This window comes from Protomyctophum bolini, assembly GCF_963924005.1.
Source record: "Protomyctophum bolini genome assembly, chromosome: 14".
Taxonomy (NCBI): Eukaryota; Metazoa; Chordata; class Actinopteri; order Myctophiformes; family Myctophidae; genus Protomyctophum; species Protomyctophum bolini.
In genome coordinates this window covers 3,443,538-3,460,688 of record NC_137875.1, presented here as the reverse complement: position 1 = coordinate 3,460,688, position 17,151 = coordinate 3,443,538, and the positions used below count along the sequence as shown (strand labels likewise).

At 43.9% G+C, this 17,151-nt stretch overlaps 1 protein-coding gene across 9 annotated transcripts in view; it reads left to right on the top strand.

Moving 5' to 3' along the window:
- The window catches only part of sorbs1 (sorbin and SH3 domain containing 1), an 82,164-nt gene that overhangs the window by 15,600 nt on the left and 49,413 nt on the right, over positions 1-17,151 (top strand). For 6 of the 9 annotated variants that reach the window (XR_013965287.1, XM_080782226.1, XM_080782229.1 and 3 more), the window contains exons 2-11: positions 4,402-4,444; positions 6,061-6,147; positions 7,366-7,488; positions 10,041-10,147; positions 11,041-11,212; positions 11,847-11,879; positions 12,861-13,015; positions 14,096-14,156; positions 14,310-14,384; positions 17,105-17,140. Coding sequence is in view for 8 of the 9 variants with exons in the window: in XM_080782226.1 (XP_080638352.1) it covers positions 6,114-6,147; positions 7,366-7,488; positions 10,041-10,147; positions 11,041-11,212; positions 11,847-11,879; positions 12,861-13,015; positions 14,096-14,156; positions 14,310-14,384; positions 17,105-17,140 (796 nt within the window). In the remaining variant the exon portion in view is untranslated. The remainder of the gene's footprint in view (positions 1-4,401; positions 4,445-6,060; positions 6,148-7,365; positions 7,489-10,040; positions 10,148-11,040; positions 11,213-11,846; positions 11,880-12,860; positions 13,016-14,095; positions 14,157-14,309; positions 14,385-17,104; positions 17,141-17,151) is intronic. The other 3 variants (XM_080782224.1, XM_080782223.1, XM_080782225.1) reach the window with 3 other exon arrangements.

Sequence of the window (17,151 nt, the reverse complement as noted above, 5' to 3'; positions counted from 1 at the left end):
GCGTGCATGTGTGTGCGCGCGCAGGTGCGCTTGCACGCACGTGCGTGTGTGTGAGTGTGTACAGAACATGTGTTTGTACTTGCATGCATGAGTGAGCGTCTGAGTGTCTTATTTGTGTGTCTTAACTCAATAAGCATATAAATGGAGGACGTTCTCCTAAATCAGACCTCCTGGCTGCTGTACAATGGAGCTGTTCCTATAGATCAGACCTCCTGGCTGCTGTACAATGGAGGTGTTCCTAGATCAGACCTCCTGCTGTACAATGGAGGTGTTCCTAGATCAGACCTCCTGGCTGCTGAACAATGGAGCTGTTCCTATAGATCAGACCTCCTGGCTGCTGTACAATGGAGGTGTTCCTAGATCAGACCTCCTGCTGTACAATGGAGGTGTTCCTAGATCAGACCTCCTGGCTGCTGTACAATGGAGGTGTTCCTATAGATCAGACCTCCTGGCTGCTGTACAATGGAGGTGTTCCTATAGATCAGACCTCCTGGCTGCTGTACAATGGAGGTGTTCCTATAGATCAGACCTCCTGGCTGCTGTACAATGGAGGTGTTCCTATAGATCAGACCTCCTGGCTGCTGTACAATGGAGGTGTTCCTATAGATCAGACCTCCTGGCTGGTGTACAATGGAGGTGTTCCTATAGATCAGACCTCCTGGCTGCTGTACAATGGAGGTGTTCCTATAGATCAGACCTCCTGGCTGCTGTACAATGGAGGTGTTCCTAAATCAGACCTCCTGGCTGCTGTACAATGGAGGTGTTCCTATAGATCAGACCTCCTGGCTGGTGTACAATGGAGGTGTTCCTATAGATCAGACCTCCTGGCTGCTGTACAATGGAGGTGTTCCTAAATCAGACCTCCTGTCTGCTGTACAATGGAGGTGTTCCTATAGATCAGACCTCCTGGCTGCTATACAATGGAGGTGTTCCTATAGATCAGACCTCCTGGCTGCTGTACAATGGAGGTGTTCCTAAATCAGACCTCCTGTCTGCTGTACAATGGAGGTGTTCCTAAATCAGACCTCCTGGCTGCTGTACAATGGAGGTGTTCCTATAGATCAGACCTCCTGGCTGCTGTACAATGGAGGTGTTCCTATAGATCAGACCTCCTGGCTGCTGTACAATGGAGGTGTTCCTATAGATCAGACCTCCTGGCTGGTGTACAATGGAGGTGTTCCTATAGATCAGACCTCCTGGCTGGTGTACAATGGAGGTGTTCCTATAGATCAGACCTCCTGGCTGCTGTACAATGGAGGTGTTCCTATAGATCAGACCTCCTGCTGTACAATGGAGGTGTTCCTATAGATCAGACCTCCTGGCTGCTGTACAATGGAGGTGTTCCTATAGATCAGACCTCCTGGCTGCTGTACAATGGAGGTGTTCCTATAGATCAGACCTCCTGCTGTACAATGGAGGTGTTCCTATAGATCAGACCTCCTGGCTGCTGTACAATGGAGGTGTTCCTATAGATCAGACCTCCTGGCTGCTGTACAAAATGGAGGTGTTCCTATAGATCAGACCTCCTGCTGTACAATGGAGGTGTTCCTATAGATCAGACCTCCAGGCTGCTGTACAATGGAGGTGTTTCTCTGTTACTTCCCTGGTGGCCTCTGTGTTGTTCCTGCTGCTCCACTGAGGAGCTCCCTATCCCTCCCCCTCCCTCTCCCCTCTCTCTCTCTCTCTCTCTCTCTCTCTCTCTCTCTCTCTCTCTCTCTGCTTGTGGTTAAGGGGAACACCACTCTTTTTCAGATGTATAAGTTGTTGTCATCTCTCTTGTGTTAGTCTGGCAGCCGACAGGCTTCTTTTGTTTAAAGAGGGAAATTTGGTATATATAGTTTTTTTTATTGGCCTAAAATATTGTACATTCACGGCACAAATGTGCCCAAAATGTGTCCGTTTTTAGAAACCCCCTAGTTTGACATGTCACATGCTACTTAAAGAATAATGCAATGAAATTGACTAGCATAGGTTGTTAATGTTATGGTCACATTTGCTCAATACAGATATTCGCTCAGCAAGTGGATTCATGAATGTAGACAATATTTTAGGCCAATAAAAAAAACGATACACAAAATAAATGTCCCAGTCCACGCCCCCGGTGTGTTGTATCAGTGGTTCTCTGTGGTTGCCATAGCAACATAAATCACACGTTGTTGGTTCCATCATCCCAAGCCGGAACACCATTGATTGGATCTAATTAGCCCATTGAGTGTATCTAATTAGTGTATCTAATTAGTGTATCTAATTAGTGTATCTAATTAGTGTAGCTAGATGGGATTTGGAAGGAAAAAAGGTTTAAAATGCGCCACATCTCTGCCTGTCTGCGTGCGTGTACGGTTGTAATGCACGTAACTCCAGAACCGTTCGCCCCACCGACTTCATATTCGACACACACGTTCCACACCCCCACAGGGAGCGCAGTGCCCGGTATCGAGTCGGTCGGACCCACGGTTCTCCAGAATCTCTGGAGACTCTGCCTGCAGTGGGCCTAATCAGCCTAAATCCCCTCACCTGTGACCTGTGCAATTTCCAGCCTCTGCCTCAGCCAATTGATTGCCATGGCAACCCCACACCTGACAATTGATTACTTAACCAGTCCACTTTTCACAGTCAGTTTGCACTCTACACACACAGGCAGATACAGAGATCTCCATGTGGACACAGACAGACAGACAGACAGACAGACAGACAGATACAGAGATCTCCATGTGGGACACAGACAGAAAGACAGACAGACAGATACAGAGATCTCCATGTGGGACACAGACAGACAGACAGATACAGAGATCTCCATGTGGGACACAGACAGACAGACAGACAGACAGATACAGAGATCTCCATGTGGGACACAGACAGAAAGACAGACAGACAGATACAGAGATCTCCATGTGGGACACAGACAGACAGACAGACAGACAGATACAGAGATCTCCATGTGGGACACAGACAGAAAGACAGACAGATACAGAGATCTCCATGTGGGACACAGACAGACAGACAGATACAGAGATCTCCATGTGGGACACAGACAGACAGACAGACAGATACAGAGATCTCCATGTGGGACACAGACAGACAGATACAGAGATCTCCATGTGGGAGACAGACAGACAGACAGACAGACAGACAGATACAGAGATCTCCATGTGGGACTCAGACAGACAGACAGACAGACAGACAGACAGATACAGATATCTCCATGTGGGACTCAGACAGACAGATAGTTAAAACGGGTGCTATGACAAGTTGACAGCTTAAGTAGGCTGGTGGCCGATGGGCACATACAGGTCTAGTACACAGAAATGACAATGACCATGACCAGTACCCATAATGAAAATAAATGAAATATACACAGAAATGACAATGACCAGTACCCATAAATAAATGTACTATCAAACACGCTGTCAGAGTCAAGCTATAGTACTACCATGAAAGGTTGAACAATGATCTGACGATGAGTGGAGTGAAGACCAGGGTATAAATACTGTCAGGGCTGAAGAGTTGATGGCCGGCAGGTGTGTCAATTGAGTGCAATGATGAGGTGACCACAGACAGGTGTGCCAAGGCTGGAAGCTGGGAGGAAAGCCGACGCCCACACACAGCCACAGTATGGCAACACAGAGCCACATACTGTCACAGTTCTGAACTAGATTTGTAACTAATGATGCTAAAGTTCACGGCCTCCCTGTCTGGCTTCACCAGATCTCCTTTCATCCTGTAACACAACCATAGGTGTGCCTCTACGTTTTCATTAGCTGTAGTATATACAGTGCTCCCCCGTTTGCAGCTATTTCATGCATCACTAAACAGCAGCACTAGAGTCAATGAGAGCATGTCAGAGGCTAGCATATAGCGGCCTACAGCATGTCAGAGGCTAGCATATAGCAGCCTACAGCATGTCAGAGGCTAGCATATAGCAGCCTACAGCATGTCAGAGGCTAGCATATAGCGGCCTACAGCATGCCAGAGGCTAGCATATAGCGGCCTACAGCATGCCAGAGGCTAGCATATAGCAGCCTACAGCATCCCAGAGGCTAGCATATAGCGGCCTACAGCATGTCAGAGGCTAGCATATAGCGGCCTACAGCATGTCAGAGGCTAGCATATAGCGGCCTACAGCATCCCAGAGGCTAGCATATAGCGGCCTACAGCATGCCAGAGGCTAGCATATAGCGGCCTACAGCATGCCAGAGGCTAGCATATAGCGGCCTAGCTCTGGTCCATAGCTCCAATATGCGTTGCATTTAGATTTAGAGCTATGTTATTCTCGACTTCCGGGGCTCGCATGAATGCAGACCAGCCTCTCGTCGGTACTTTTGGCCAGAAAGGGATTTATTTTTATTTTTTAACATTAAAATATGAGCATTTGTTGACATTTATTTTGTCTTGTTATAACAGGGCTCTCCAGAAGAGGGCAGTGTAAGGCCGGGTCGAGCATCAAGTAAGTAACCTCCCTGCAACTCTCTATAGTAAATTATCTCTGAGTAGTCCAAGAAATTGTCACTCTGTACAGTATAGTAATCTAGGAATGTCACACTATTGCAGTATTTAAAATGCATCTATTGTTGAGGGCCCTCCTATATAGCCTACAGCTTTTAATGTTTGTCCTGTCTACAATTCCCATAATGCTTTGGTGCACTGCTCCTCCTTGTGGATAGGGGGAGGGCTGTCTTACTGAGACAACATGTAGTCCATATCATATCACAGATTTTTCTACTGGCATTAAAATTATGAATTAAAATTATAAATAGTGCAGGTAGAAGGCACAATCCACTGTTAATTAGGGGGGCCATAAGGGGGTTAACATATATTTTTGTTGCAAAAAGGGTGAAGTTTCCCTTTAATGTTTGTTTTGTCATGCAGTCCACATGTTACGTCATGATGATGTACGATGATAAGAGCGCCCCTCACTTCACACAGGTGTGATTTTCAATCTACCGTCCACTAACTCAGTGGTTCTCAGAGTGGGGTTCCAGGCCATCCCCAGAAACAATGATTTAATAGCCTCAAAATCAGCCTAATGAACCTAATGAACAACACAAAATCTTCTCTTATATATGGGGTCCCTGGCACCAAATCTTGCAGATGGGGTTCCGAACTTCCGCAGCCAAATAATTGATTCGGGGGTCCTTGACCATACTGTGTGGACTGTACTTGCTTCAATATGGTGGGGGATCACAAACATCCTGTTTATATGGACTTGGTGTTTTCATGGATTTTTCTATTTGTGATTCACTGGGTGTCACGATCACAGTCAGAGGTGTAGGACCCATGATGCAGGACTGAGACAGAGGACGAGGCAGACAGTCAGAGGTGTAGGCCCCATGGTGCAGCAGCAGAGGTGTAGGCCCCATGGTGCAGGACTCAGGCAGTCAGAGGTGTAGGCCTCATGGTGCAGGACTGAGGGAGAGGACGAGGCAGACAGTCAGAGGTGTAGGCCCCATGGTGCAGGACTGAAGCAGTCAGAGGTGTAGGACCCATGGTGCAGGACTGAGGCAGAGGACGAGGCAGACAGTCAGAGGTGTAGGCCCCATGGTGCAGGACTCAGGCAGTCAGAGGTGTAGGCCCCATGGTGCAGCAGCAGAGGTGTAGGACCCATGGTGCAGGTGCAGGACTGAGGGAAAGGACGAGGTCACGAGGCAGACACCGGGCAGATCCAATGCAAGGGAGTTTATTAATAGAGTTGTCCTGATACCATTTACGTATCGAGTACTTTACTTTTGTTGAGTATAACCACTTATTTGACCCCCTTTTTCTCTAGATGCAGATGGATCTCCGATCAATTTATGCTTGTAGATCGGCTGTTTTTGGCGATTTGATGCCGTGTAGCGCGGCACCCGGTGCCACGTTATACGAGCTTGTAGATCTGCTATTTTTCAATAGCTAAAGAATAACATAATGCTTATAAAACACCAACAGCGGTTATACCGTTGATGTGACGTGATACTGTATATGTTGAACTTGTGAGAGAGACTCTGTTTCTGAAAGTTACATCATGGCCTTTATTAGTTTAGACAGAGTTTTTACAAGATGGCTTTTTTTCTTGTCCTGTCACAGTCTCGCCTGGCCCGCGCACGCTCAGCTCGGTCAGGATCACACCTCTGAGAACCATGAAAGGCTCCCCTGACCTGATTCCTGCTGCAGGTGAGCTAGGGGCACACACACACACACACACACACACACACACACACACACACGTTTGCCTCATCTATCTTTCAACACTCTACAGTGGGACACCTTATACACACTACCCCAGGGAAGCTTAGAGGGACGCTTTAAAACTCATTATGTTAACCTGCGACGTCACTTAAACAAGCCGTGCCGAGAACAACAAGCTGTGTATACACGACGCTACAGCTGTTTCTATTCTCTGCCTCTGGTCGTGTTAATCTGCCTATTAGCGTTTAGTCATGTCCCACAGCAGCTAGTGTGGAGCAATTAACGCCACAGAGCAGCAGAGTATCAATGTGGTGGTGCCCTGGATCTTCTATTTTAATCATTTGGGCCATTTGGGCCGAGGTGTAGCAATAGCTTTGTTTATTTCCCACGAGTGCTGATGCAATGAGACTACATTATCTTCTCTGGGCTGGAAGTGGACTGCTGTGCCAGCCTTTCCAACGAATCATTGGGGGGGGGGGGGAGGGGGTGAGGAGATGACTCCTCCATGTTCTTCTAGGTGTGTGTTTTGTGTCTAGCGTCTAGCGTTGGACTCCAGCAGGGTGTGTAAGGGGAAAGGCGTCCTCATGTGTGTGTGTTTTGTGTGTTCTAGCGGTGGACTCCAGCAGGGTGTGAAAGGGGAAAGGCGGTCTCATGTGTGTGTTTTGTCCTCCTATGTGGCGGTGTAGCGGTGGACTCCAGCAGGGTGTTCATTAAGGGGAAAGGCGGTCTCATGTGTGTGTTTTGTCCTCCTATGTGGCGGTGTAGCGGTGGACTCCAGCAGGGTGTGAAAGGGAAAGGCGGTCTCATGTGTGTGTTTTGTCCTCCTATGTGGCGGTGTAGCGGTGGACTCCAGCAGGGTGTGAAAGGGGAAAGGCGGTCTCATGTGTGTGTTTTGTCTCCTATGTGGCGGTGTAGCGGTGGACTCCAGCAGGGTGTGTAGGGGAAAGGCGTTCTCATGTGTGTGTTTTGTCCTCCTGTGTGGCGGTGTAGCGGTGGACTCCAGCAGGGTGTACATTAAGGGGAAAGGCGGTCTCATGTGTGTGTTTTGTGGTTCTAGCGGTGGACTCCAGCAGGGTGTGCATTAAGGGGAAAGGCGGTCTCATGTGTGTGTTTTGTCCTCCTATGTGGCGGTGTAGCGGTGGACTCCAGCAGGGTGTTCATTAAGGGGAAAGGCGGTCTCATGTGTGTGTTTTGTGGTTCTAGCGGTGGACTCCAGCAGGGTGTGTAAGGGGAAAGGCGTGGTGACCCTCAGAGCCACCCTGGTGCACATCGACGACGAGGACAGCGTCAGCGAAGACTCCAGCAGCGTGGCGGCAGCAGCGACAGGTACGTTGGAGAGACTGTGTTGTTTTTTGCAGCAAAGTCATAGTCTCTTGAATATCTTCCATTTAGTCTTAGTCACATTTTATGAATGTTTTAGTGTTAGCTTAGTTTCAGTCGACTAAATATGTGAACTAAACTAAAATGTATTTTCTCGGGTCTTGATGCCGTCGTAATGACTGTTTTTACACTTGCTGAAAATAGCAGATCTACAAGCTCTCAACGTGTCACACTGCGACGCGTTGTGAGCTTGTAGATCTGCTATTTTCCACCATGCAACCAAGTGTATACTGGATCTCTTGTCCACTAGTCCCTTCCTAACATTTTAGTCAGACGAAAAATCAACACTGGATGCTCTCCATCCTGTTGTTGACTAATAACTATGACGAAAAATGTTCGTCGACTACCTTTTTTCACTGACGAAAACTATAAGACTAAATATAATTGCCAATTCTGTCAACAAATTAAAAACGAGACTAAAATGTTAGGAAGGGACTATAGTGGACAAGAGATCCAGTAGAACTGAAAGTAATTTACACTCGGTTGCACGCTGAAAATAGCAGATCTACAAGCTCTGAGCTCGTATGATTTTATGTATTTAAGTGTCATGCCACCTTGTGGCCCATCCCTCATGGGATTATGTGACACCTTTTCACACAAGTTACAACACAGTTATACATAAACACACATACTGTACATGTACACCGGCTATTTACAGCAAGTGTAAAATCAGCCATTACGACGGCATCAAGGCCCGCCAAAATAGATTTAAAGTGACTAAATCAACTGTATATTTAGTCGACCAAAACTACACTAAAAACTGAAATGTGACTAAAAATAAATGAAAACTATTCAAAAAGACTATGACTCAAACTAAAAATAAAAACAACAACAACACTGGAGAGCATGCCGTAGCACTTCAGCAATGCTGTCGTAAATCCATGTAATGCGAGAATATTTATAGACGAGCAATGAGATTTGCATCGCTCCGTGAAAAGGGACGAGCGGCTGTGGAATGTGAGCGGAGGACGATATAATGTCGCCGTGTATCTCCCAGCGGGTGGTGGTGTTTATCCCATTCTGACCTGAGATCAGATTCATACGAGGTTTCCATTGGACACACACTGGTCTGATTAACCCATTCTGACCTGAGATCAGATTAAAAAAATGTCAGTCGTTCTTCGATTTTTCAAAAATAGCAGACCTACAAGCTCGTAGCGCGCCACTCGGTGGCGCGCTATGAGCTTGTAGATCTGCTATTTTTCAATAGCTAAATCATAACATAATGCTAACACCAACATGCGTTCCCGTTCAGAATGGGTTATGCATCAGGCCCAGCTCGTCCGACAACCTGAGATTCCTGGGATTCCTTTTACGAGCTCAAAGTGGAATTCATGGCCACGGTGTGTCAGGATGTCAGGATGAGTTATGTAGCCTGTCACGTTCCTTCGCCCAAGTGTTGTTTGTGTTTGGTTGCCTGGCACACCGGGGCGGTGATGCCGTGATTGCTCATATTTTCATGAGGATGTCAAAGAAGGCCTTTGTCGAAAGGCCCTTCCTACACTGGACGTTTCGGTTCTGGGTGGGAAGCCTCTAGCCCATTCTGACCTGAGATCAGATTCATATGAGGTTTCCACTGGACACACACTGGTCTGATTAAACCATTCTGACCTGAGATCAGATTCTAAAAATGTCACAGTCGATTTTTCAAAAATAGCAGACCTACAAGCTCGTAGCGCGCCACTCGGTGGCGCGCTATGAGCTTGTAGATCTGCTATTTTTCAATAGCTAAAGCATAACATGATGCTGAACACCAAAACGGGCTCCCGGTCAGAATGGGCTAGACTGTGGGCTTTGTTTGTTGCGTTGAGAGCATTGGAAATGGACTGGAGACGGGCCAGGGCTTTCGGGGGAAGACTCTTTAATTGTTGTGTAGAGCCTGAATACAGTATAACCCGTTTTGACCTGAGATCAGATTATAAAAATGTTCTTCTACAATCCTGACAGTTTTTCCTGAAAAAGCTATGTTTCTATGTCAGTCGTTCTTCGGTTTTTCAAAAATAGAAGCCCTACAAGCTCGTAGCGCGCCACTCGGTGGCGCGCTACGAGCTTGTAGATCTGCTATTTTTAAATAGCTAAAGCATAACATAATGCTATAACACCAAAAAGGGGTTCCCGCCCAACATGGGATAAAGGCCATTGGAACAAAACAGCCTTCACAGCCCAGTGAATAGACAGCCTTGTTCTAGACGGCAAAGTTCACGTATTGTTCGAGAAAAATCTCTTTCTCTTCTTCCCCTCCCCGTTGGATATATCAGCATCTCTCTCTGTCGAATGAAAGCTTCAGCAGGAGAAGCATTCACGCCCTGCGGGATTACACAGAAGAAGAGAGATGTATTTAATTACCTAATTAATTTGTTTCCCTTTTCTGGTTTCACGTTACGGCCGGGGTTTCGGTGCCAAGTTGAATACGTTGTGTGGTATCATGTTTTAGTGCCGGGCCGGCGCCCGCTGAGGGCTAAAGCTGCTAAACTGAAAGAATCCTGGACGGTTTTCAGGTGGCTGGACGGGTCAGATTAATGGAGGCAGCTCTAAGGCGGCCCTGGCTGAGCGAGGCAGAAACACCAGCGCTGATCTACCGACCGTAAACAACACTCGCTGCCAGGTGCGTTCACTGGGAAAAGTACTCAAATTGTCTTACTTAAGTAAAAGTACCAATACTGCAATTTATAGAAATACTTTGTAAAAAGTACGGAATTGAAAATGTACTTGAGTAAAAGTACAAAGGTATCGGCATCAAAATGTACTTAAAGTACTAAAAGTAAAAGTATTCATATTGTACAAAATGTGTAGAAAATCTATTGAAAATAGCCGATCTACAAGCTCTCAATGCGTCACGTTGCGACGCATTGAGAGCTTGTATATCGGCTATTTTCAAATGGACGAAATGTATAGGGTTGAAGTGGTTACTGTATGTTTTCTAAAAAAAAATTAAATCGCCAACTAAAGTTTTCAAATAATTTTAGTGAAGTAAAAGTACACATTTTGGCTCCGAGATGTAGTGGAGTAGAAGTAAAAGTACTTTGAAATACTCAAGTAGAGTACAAATACCTCAAAATTGTACTTAAGTAAAAGTACTTTCCACCACTGGGTTCCACCCCATGCATTGAGCACAAGCCTTTGTTTGATCCCTTTCCAATCATAGTCTTAAGGCGATATTTTCATCCACTGAGATGTCTGTTAGATTTCAGCGAGGATTTGAGTATACATACATGTATAGTTTACAAGTGGCAATAAGATTCAATCAATTTTTCTATTTGCATTAAAATGACGAATTAAACATATGAATAGTGCAGGTAGAAGGCACTGTTAATTAGGGTGGCAATAAGCCAGTTAAAAATAATTAGGTCAGGTTGAAAACATGGTAGAAAAAGGTTGATTTCAGCAGAACAGAAACCATGAAGCCATTTAGCATTGTTTTATTTTGCAATATATGTTATTATTCAGTTATACAGCGTATAGAATCTTCAGTTAAATATTGTATTTCGTCACTCTCAGGCAAGCTCACCTTCTGCCTTCATTCAGAACCACGTCGCAGCGTCTCCCTACCCCACGGCGTATCCCTCCGCCACGGAGTATCCCTCCACCTGCACCGCATCACCCTCCAGCTCCGGGTATCCCTCCACCACTACGGTCAGCCCCACCATAGTCCTGCTGCAACACAACAGAGGTAAGGGTTGACTCACATAACATTACCGTACATACAGTAGAAGACCATTTCAGACTCCACTGTCTGGGGATTTAATTTGGAACTTAACCCACTTAGACCTGAGGACGATATTCTACATGTCAAGGACCAGCAAAAATATATGAAATTGGTCGCCGACCCCCATCTGAAAATATGTCGTTCCAGGGACATATTTCCCCCCAGAAGCAAAGATTTTGAGTTAAAATAACGTTCACTATGAAAGTATATTCAAAGATTTGCACCACATTTTCAAGATTTTTCAAAAACAGCAGACCGAGTGCCATGCTACGAGCTATTTTTCAATAGCTAAAGTATAATTCTCCCGTCCACAATGGGTTAATTGACCTCACTATTAATGTATCTATCAGTAACTCTTGAAGAGTATAAAAGTTGAACCAAATGTAATCTACTGTGTAGCATCGGGCATCAGCTGCAGGGCTGCATGGTCATTGATATTGTGAAATGATATACTGCGATTCATCGTGACTCTACACTGACTGGGCACATGTGGTATAGGCTGTTTATTTTACTCTATGATCAACAACCGACTCCCACTTGTGTGTCCCTCTCTGTCTCATGTCTCTGTCTTTGTCCTTTGTTTGTCTTTTTCTCACAGCAGAGCAACAAAAGAGTCTTTCTCATTTGGAAGGTATGCACTAATATTACAGTATATGGTGTATTCTCACATTATATTTGTGTACTTGTCTTTTGATGACGCAACCAACTGACGCCGTTTTCAGTTTCATTGTTTGTGGCAATCTTTCATTTTTCTTTCTTTCATTTTCTTCCTTTCTTTTCCCCACTCTGCTGCCTGAACCCTAGAACACTAAACATATTGTTTTGTTACACCATCACTAAACACGGGTATATTTTACTTTACCCAATGTAAATATATATATATATAATATATATATATATTACATAAAACATCTTTCTCATCAAAATACAGTATAGCAATACATGATGGCACCTTGAGCTACTCTTCTTTAATATTTCCTCATGACTTTTCACAAAAGCAGAGGCTATAGGGGTGTGATAGCCATGGTTCACATGACGCTCGTACTTCACGAACGTCATGGCTTAACTTCTGTCTGTTTTACGCAATCGCCCACTCACCACGTGCGCCACGGGTGTGAGAAATTTGATGGTACCGCTGGATGGTACTGCTTCACTTCGCGTTGTTCAATAAAAAGCATTGGCTTTCAACTACGCGCCCCTATCGGCCGGGAGGAGGGTGGCACTCGGTGTGTTCGATATAGGCACGCTGACCGCCCTGCCAATACAGACTAATAGGCGAGTGCGCTCCCGGTGTGCAACTGTGAGTTTTAAATTAAAATAAGTGTTATAAATCTCTATTTCGTGATAGAACTCATTGCTATGGAGTGTATGTTCAGTAACAGAGTCTCCGGGTCTTTCCAGCTTTTTATTAAACAGAAAATGCATTTTCAGGTCGGGATACCAAATTGATCCAATCAGGATAGAGAACTCAGTCAGGATACAGATTAAACAAGTGGAATTGTATAAGTGATGACACAGAGACACAATTTGGAACTGGAGCACTATCAAACTTAAGATGATAAATGGCTATACTTCCTCCTGAAGTCTTGGGTTGGTTTGTCTTGCTTCTCAGAGCCGACCCCAGAGAGGGACAAACCCCCGGAACCAGAACCAGAACCAGACAGAGGGTCCCCTGCTGCTCTCAGCCCTGTCCCAGACATGGATGGGAAGAGGATGCGTCTCTCCTTCCAGCAGGCTCCTCACAACCAACCCAATGTGCCTGTGCGGGTGAGCCACTTGTTTACATTATTATAATTATTATTGGCATAATGTGTGACCAAATTTGACTGAGGGACTGCCATTGGATTTTTTTGTATTTTCGTTTTGTTTTCATGTCATGTGCAAAGCAGGGAATCATAGCTTCAAGTTGACATTTGGACAGTTGGTTGTTCAGTTTGACCCACCAGTTTTGGAGATATGGCTTATAGAGTAATGTCTTGCAGAAAACAGGAGTTGAGAAAATGGGCTTGAAAGGTTCACTTCTGTGGTCTCTAACATTACATCTAGCTACATGTTTAAGCATTTATTTCATATTTAGCTCTGACATTTATTTCAGACATGCTCTAGTATGTGAAGAGTGCTATTAACTTATTTTGAAAAATAAATAAATATTTTTTTTCTCCTCTGGTGAAATGCTGGAGCTTGTGCAATGGCAGGCTCTCAGTCAAATCTGGTCACATGTGTCACTGTACATTTGCGCAAACGTCAACTTTGTCCTCTTGCATTTCACCCGTCCTATAACTATTTGGATCATCGGGCGCCATGAATGAATACAGTTCCCCGGGGAGCAGTTAGGGGTTAAGTGTCTGGTTCAAAGGTCACAGTCAAGTTCAAGATCCAGAATGGGTGTGTGTGGAGATTCATCATGAAAGATCAGTAGACTCACTGCTTCAAAGACATGCTTTGAAAAGGTCAAATGTGTTACATTCATTACAGTTGTCTTGTGGTTCTTTGACCTCAGAGGAGTTGATGTCTCATTCTCAAATGTGGTAGAAGACACATAGCTTGGTTCTTTGTAAGTTACTGATCATAATTATAAAGCTTCGTATATGGAGCCAGCCGACACTAATGCTAAATTAATCATAGAGATAGCAAGGTTGTCTTTTTTGGTGTGTGTGCGTGGTTCTTTGACTTACTTGATTTGAGGATTAATTTGGACAGATTTTACCATGACACTCATCAGTCAAACTTTACTCAGATTATAGGGCTGTCTAAAAATCACATGGAAAATACTTCCCAGAAATACTTGCTATGCCCCTATGAGTGACACACGATTACTTACAGTATACTTGCATATCTCTCTTGCAGAACACGGAGAAGTCCAAAGACTGGTATAAGAATATGTTCAAACAGATACACAGAATACCCGGTAAGGAACAGCTTGTCCTCTTCCTGTTGTCTTTGTGTGTGACTGACAAGATGTTCTATCTCTGTATCGCTGTAAGGTCACCCTCCCAGTGAGTGTTTGTTTCATTTTCCTCCCCCCACTATGTTCCGTCTCTCCATCATCGACCATGTTCAGAACCTATTGAGGAAAACCCATACCGTCCCACCTACATTTTCCCAGAGAACTATGACTCTATGATGAAGTCAAAAGGTACCCAATGGCAGTAAGCGTCCCGCTCCATTGGCTTTACTAATCTCCTCTATAGTGTCTTCATCCCATGGGCTCTTTCAAATACTTCAGCATCCTGGTCAACAGGCAAGAACAAAACTAGCTCTGGTCCATAGTTCTAATGCATTTGTATAGCACCTTTCATGACATGAAATGCAGCTCAAAGTGCTTTACAGAACAATGGAGAATAAAAGAAAAGCAAGGCAACGACATTAAAAAACAAGCAGTAATGCAATACAGTGAGGACATGAATAACAAAAAAAAAAAAAGATCAATTAAAAGCAATGTTGTAGAAGTGGGTCTTGAGCTGAGCTTTAAAAATGTCTACAGAGGCTGCCTGACAAATTTAGAGCTATGTTACTCTCAACTCGCATGCAGACCAGCCTCTCCTCTTTAGCGTAAATAAAAAGAACGTTTTTGCTACTCACCAAAACAAAGGCGGGTTGTGTCATTAGAAAGCTTACTTTCCTTATAGTGGATGCACTTTTTGGCCAAAAGGGGATTTTGTTTCCACCGGGGGAAAAAATACTTTTAGTTACTCCACTGCGCCTTCTACCGATATTGCCCAGAGAATTGCCCCCAATTTCCCGCATTCATGCGAGCGGCGGAAGTTGAGAGTAACATAGCTCTAAATGAAAAGCATTAGAGCTATGGACCAGAGCTAGAACAAAACCTACAGCAATATATCCCAATCTGGCACCAAATGGAAATATAGTCAGAACAGAAATATACTTTCAAAAGTATTTGAAAGTATTTCAAATGCTTTAAATACCCCGCAGGTCCAATTCCATCCAAAAGCTCAGCATTTCCCATGTAGCTGACATTTATTTACTACAAGCGTCATGAAGATTTCTTGAAATAATTAAAATGCAAATTAAGACACTGAGAGAAACACTGAGTCTGATTTAAACTACAATCCAGGAGTTCATTCAACAGAAGCATTCAGACATAAATAACCATGTCTGCACTGCAGTGGTTGGAGAGCTGGGCCTTCCTACTCGTCCTACAATGTCAATAATGTTACCTGAAGCAAACCACATTTGACACCACCATTGTGCCGCCCTCATTTCTGTAATTTGGGCATCGTAGCATTAAGCATTTTCCTCTCTCCATCGGGAGAGTGACACAGCAGACATAGGATTGTAGCTTCACAGTATAGTATATATATGGCATAATTGGCAGTAATTAGGTCACCATCTTGATTTAACCATAGTTAAAGTACCGGTACTATAAGGACAAATAAAGAATCCCCATGTATTGTCAGAGTGGCCTTCATGTTATTCTGAGAGCATGCTGATCTTCAGAATAATGACAACTTTGGTTCTTATTAACAGTTCAAGAAATCTCTATGAAAACTCTTGTCTCTTCATTTTAATTTACTAAAAAACATAACATTTTGTTCATTGACTTTTCCTTGTGTTGCTCATCATTCAGACCCTGTAGAGCTGAGCTGATCTCTTTAGATAGATACTTAGTGACTTATAGTGGAGTGTTAATTCATGTAAACAGCATAACCATCAGAGCATGACTATATACTTGTCAACTCATTCGCCTTGTACTCAACTTACTTGCAGTGTGGTATTTCAGTCACTAGGTGGTGCTGGAGTCCTATTGACTACACAGACTGACAAAGAGGAGTTTATTTATTTGTGCCAAAGCACATGGCGCACATGTTCCCCTGTGTGTTCATGTTATGTTGTTGTGTTAAGGCCTATAGGCTACTCATCCTCCTCCACAGCTGACAACTGGCTCATTGTGCTGTTTGGAACGCTATATCCCTTTGATTTATTCTGTTTGTTTCCAGAAAAGACCTATTGACTACAGACTGACAAAGAGGACTTTTTTTATTTGTACCAAAAGCACATGGCGCACATGTTTCCTTGTGTTTTCATGTTATGTTATGTTATGTTATGTTATGTAGGCTATACTCATCCTCATCCACAGCTGAGTTGAACGCTATATCCCTTTGATTTTGAGTTTGAGTTGGTTGTTGTTTCCAGAAAAGATGTTGTGTTTTCATTCTAAATGTGGAGACGTTGTTTTCAACCCTTTATTGACCATTATTTATTCATAACATGGATGCAAATCGATGTCAGGGTATCTGTTTTTAGCTCAGTAATGCATCCTCTGAACTCCCAAGTACGTAACGTTGACCTGACACTGTCTCAGACATACGCTTTGATTACTATAGGGGAAAGTGTAATGATTAGACTAATGGAAGGTCTGAAACAGCACTGAAAAAAACGCTTTTTTTGTTCGTTTTTTCCTAAAATGCTTTCTAAAAATAATCTTTGATACAATATTGTATTATTTTGACACACTATGAGTAATTTGACACGCTTATGGGCTCCATCTTGCTCCACCCCCTTATCCCTTATCCCTAAACTTATTTTTGCAATTTTTTTTTACTATTTTGAAAATAATTTTAAAATAGTTCAACTATAGCCGATCTACTGTACATCTACACGTTGTGAGCTTGTACATCGACTATTTGAACTATTTTAAAAGGGGGTTTTTTAATAGTAAAAAAAATGGCAAATAAGTTTAGGGATAAGAGTTAAGGATAAGCGCAAGATATAGCCCTACTGTATGAGTAATTAAGTTACGGTGTTGAGCATCAAAGGCTTAGAATGTTCAGTAATGAACTTCAACTAGAGGATGGATATTGAATGGATTTAGATTCTCTTGTGTTCCTCTTTCAGACGATGGCCCCACGCCCTTCGGCTACTTGGAAGACGGTAAGATACAG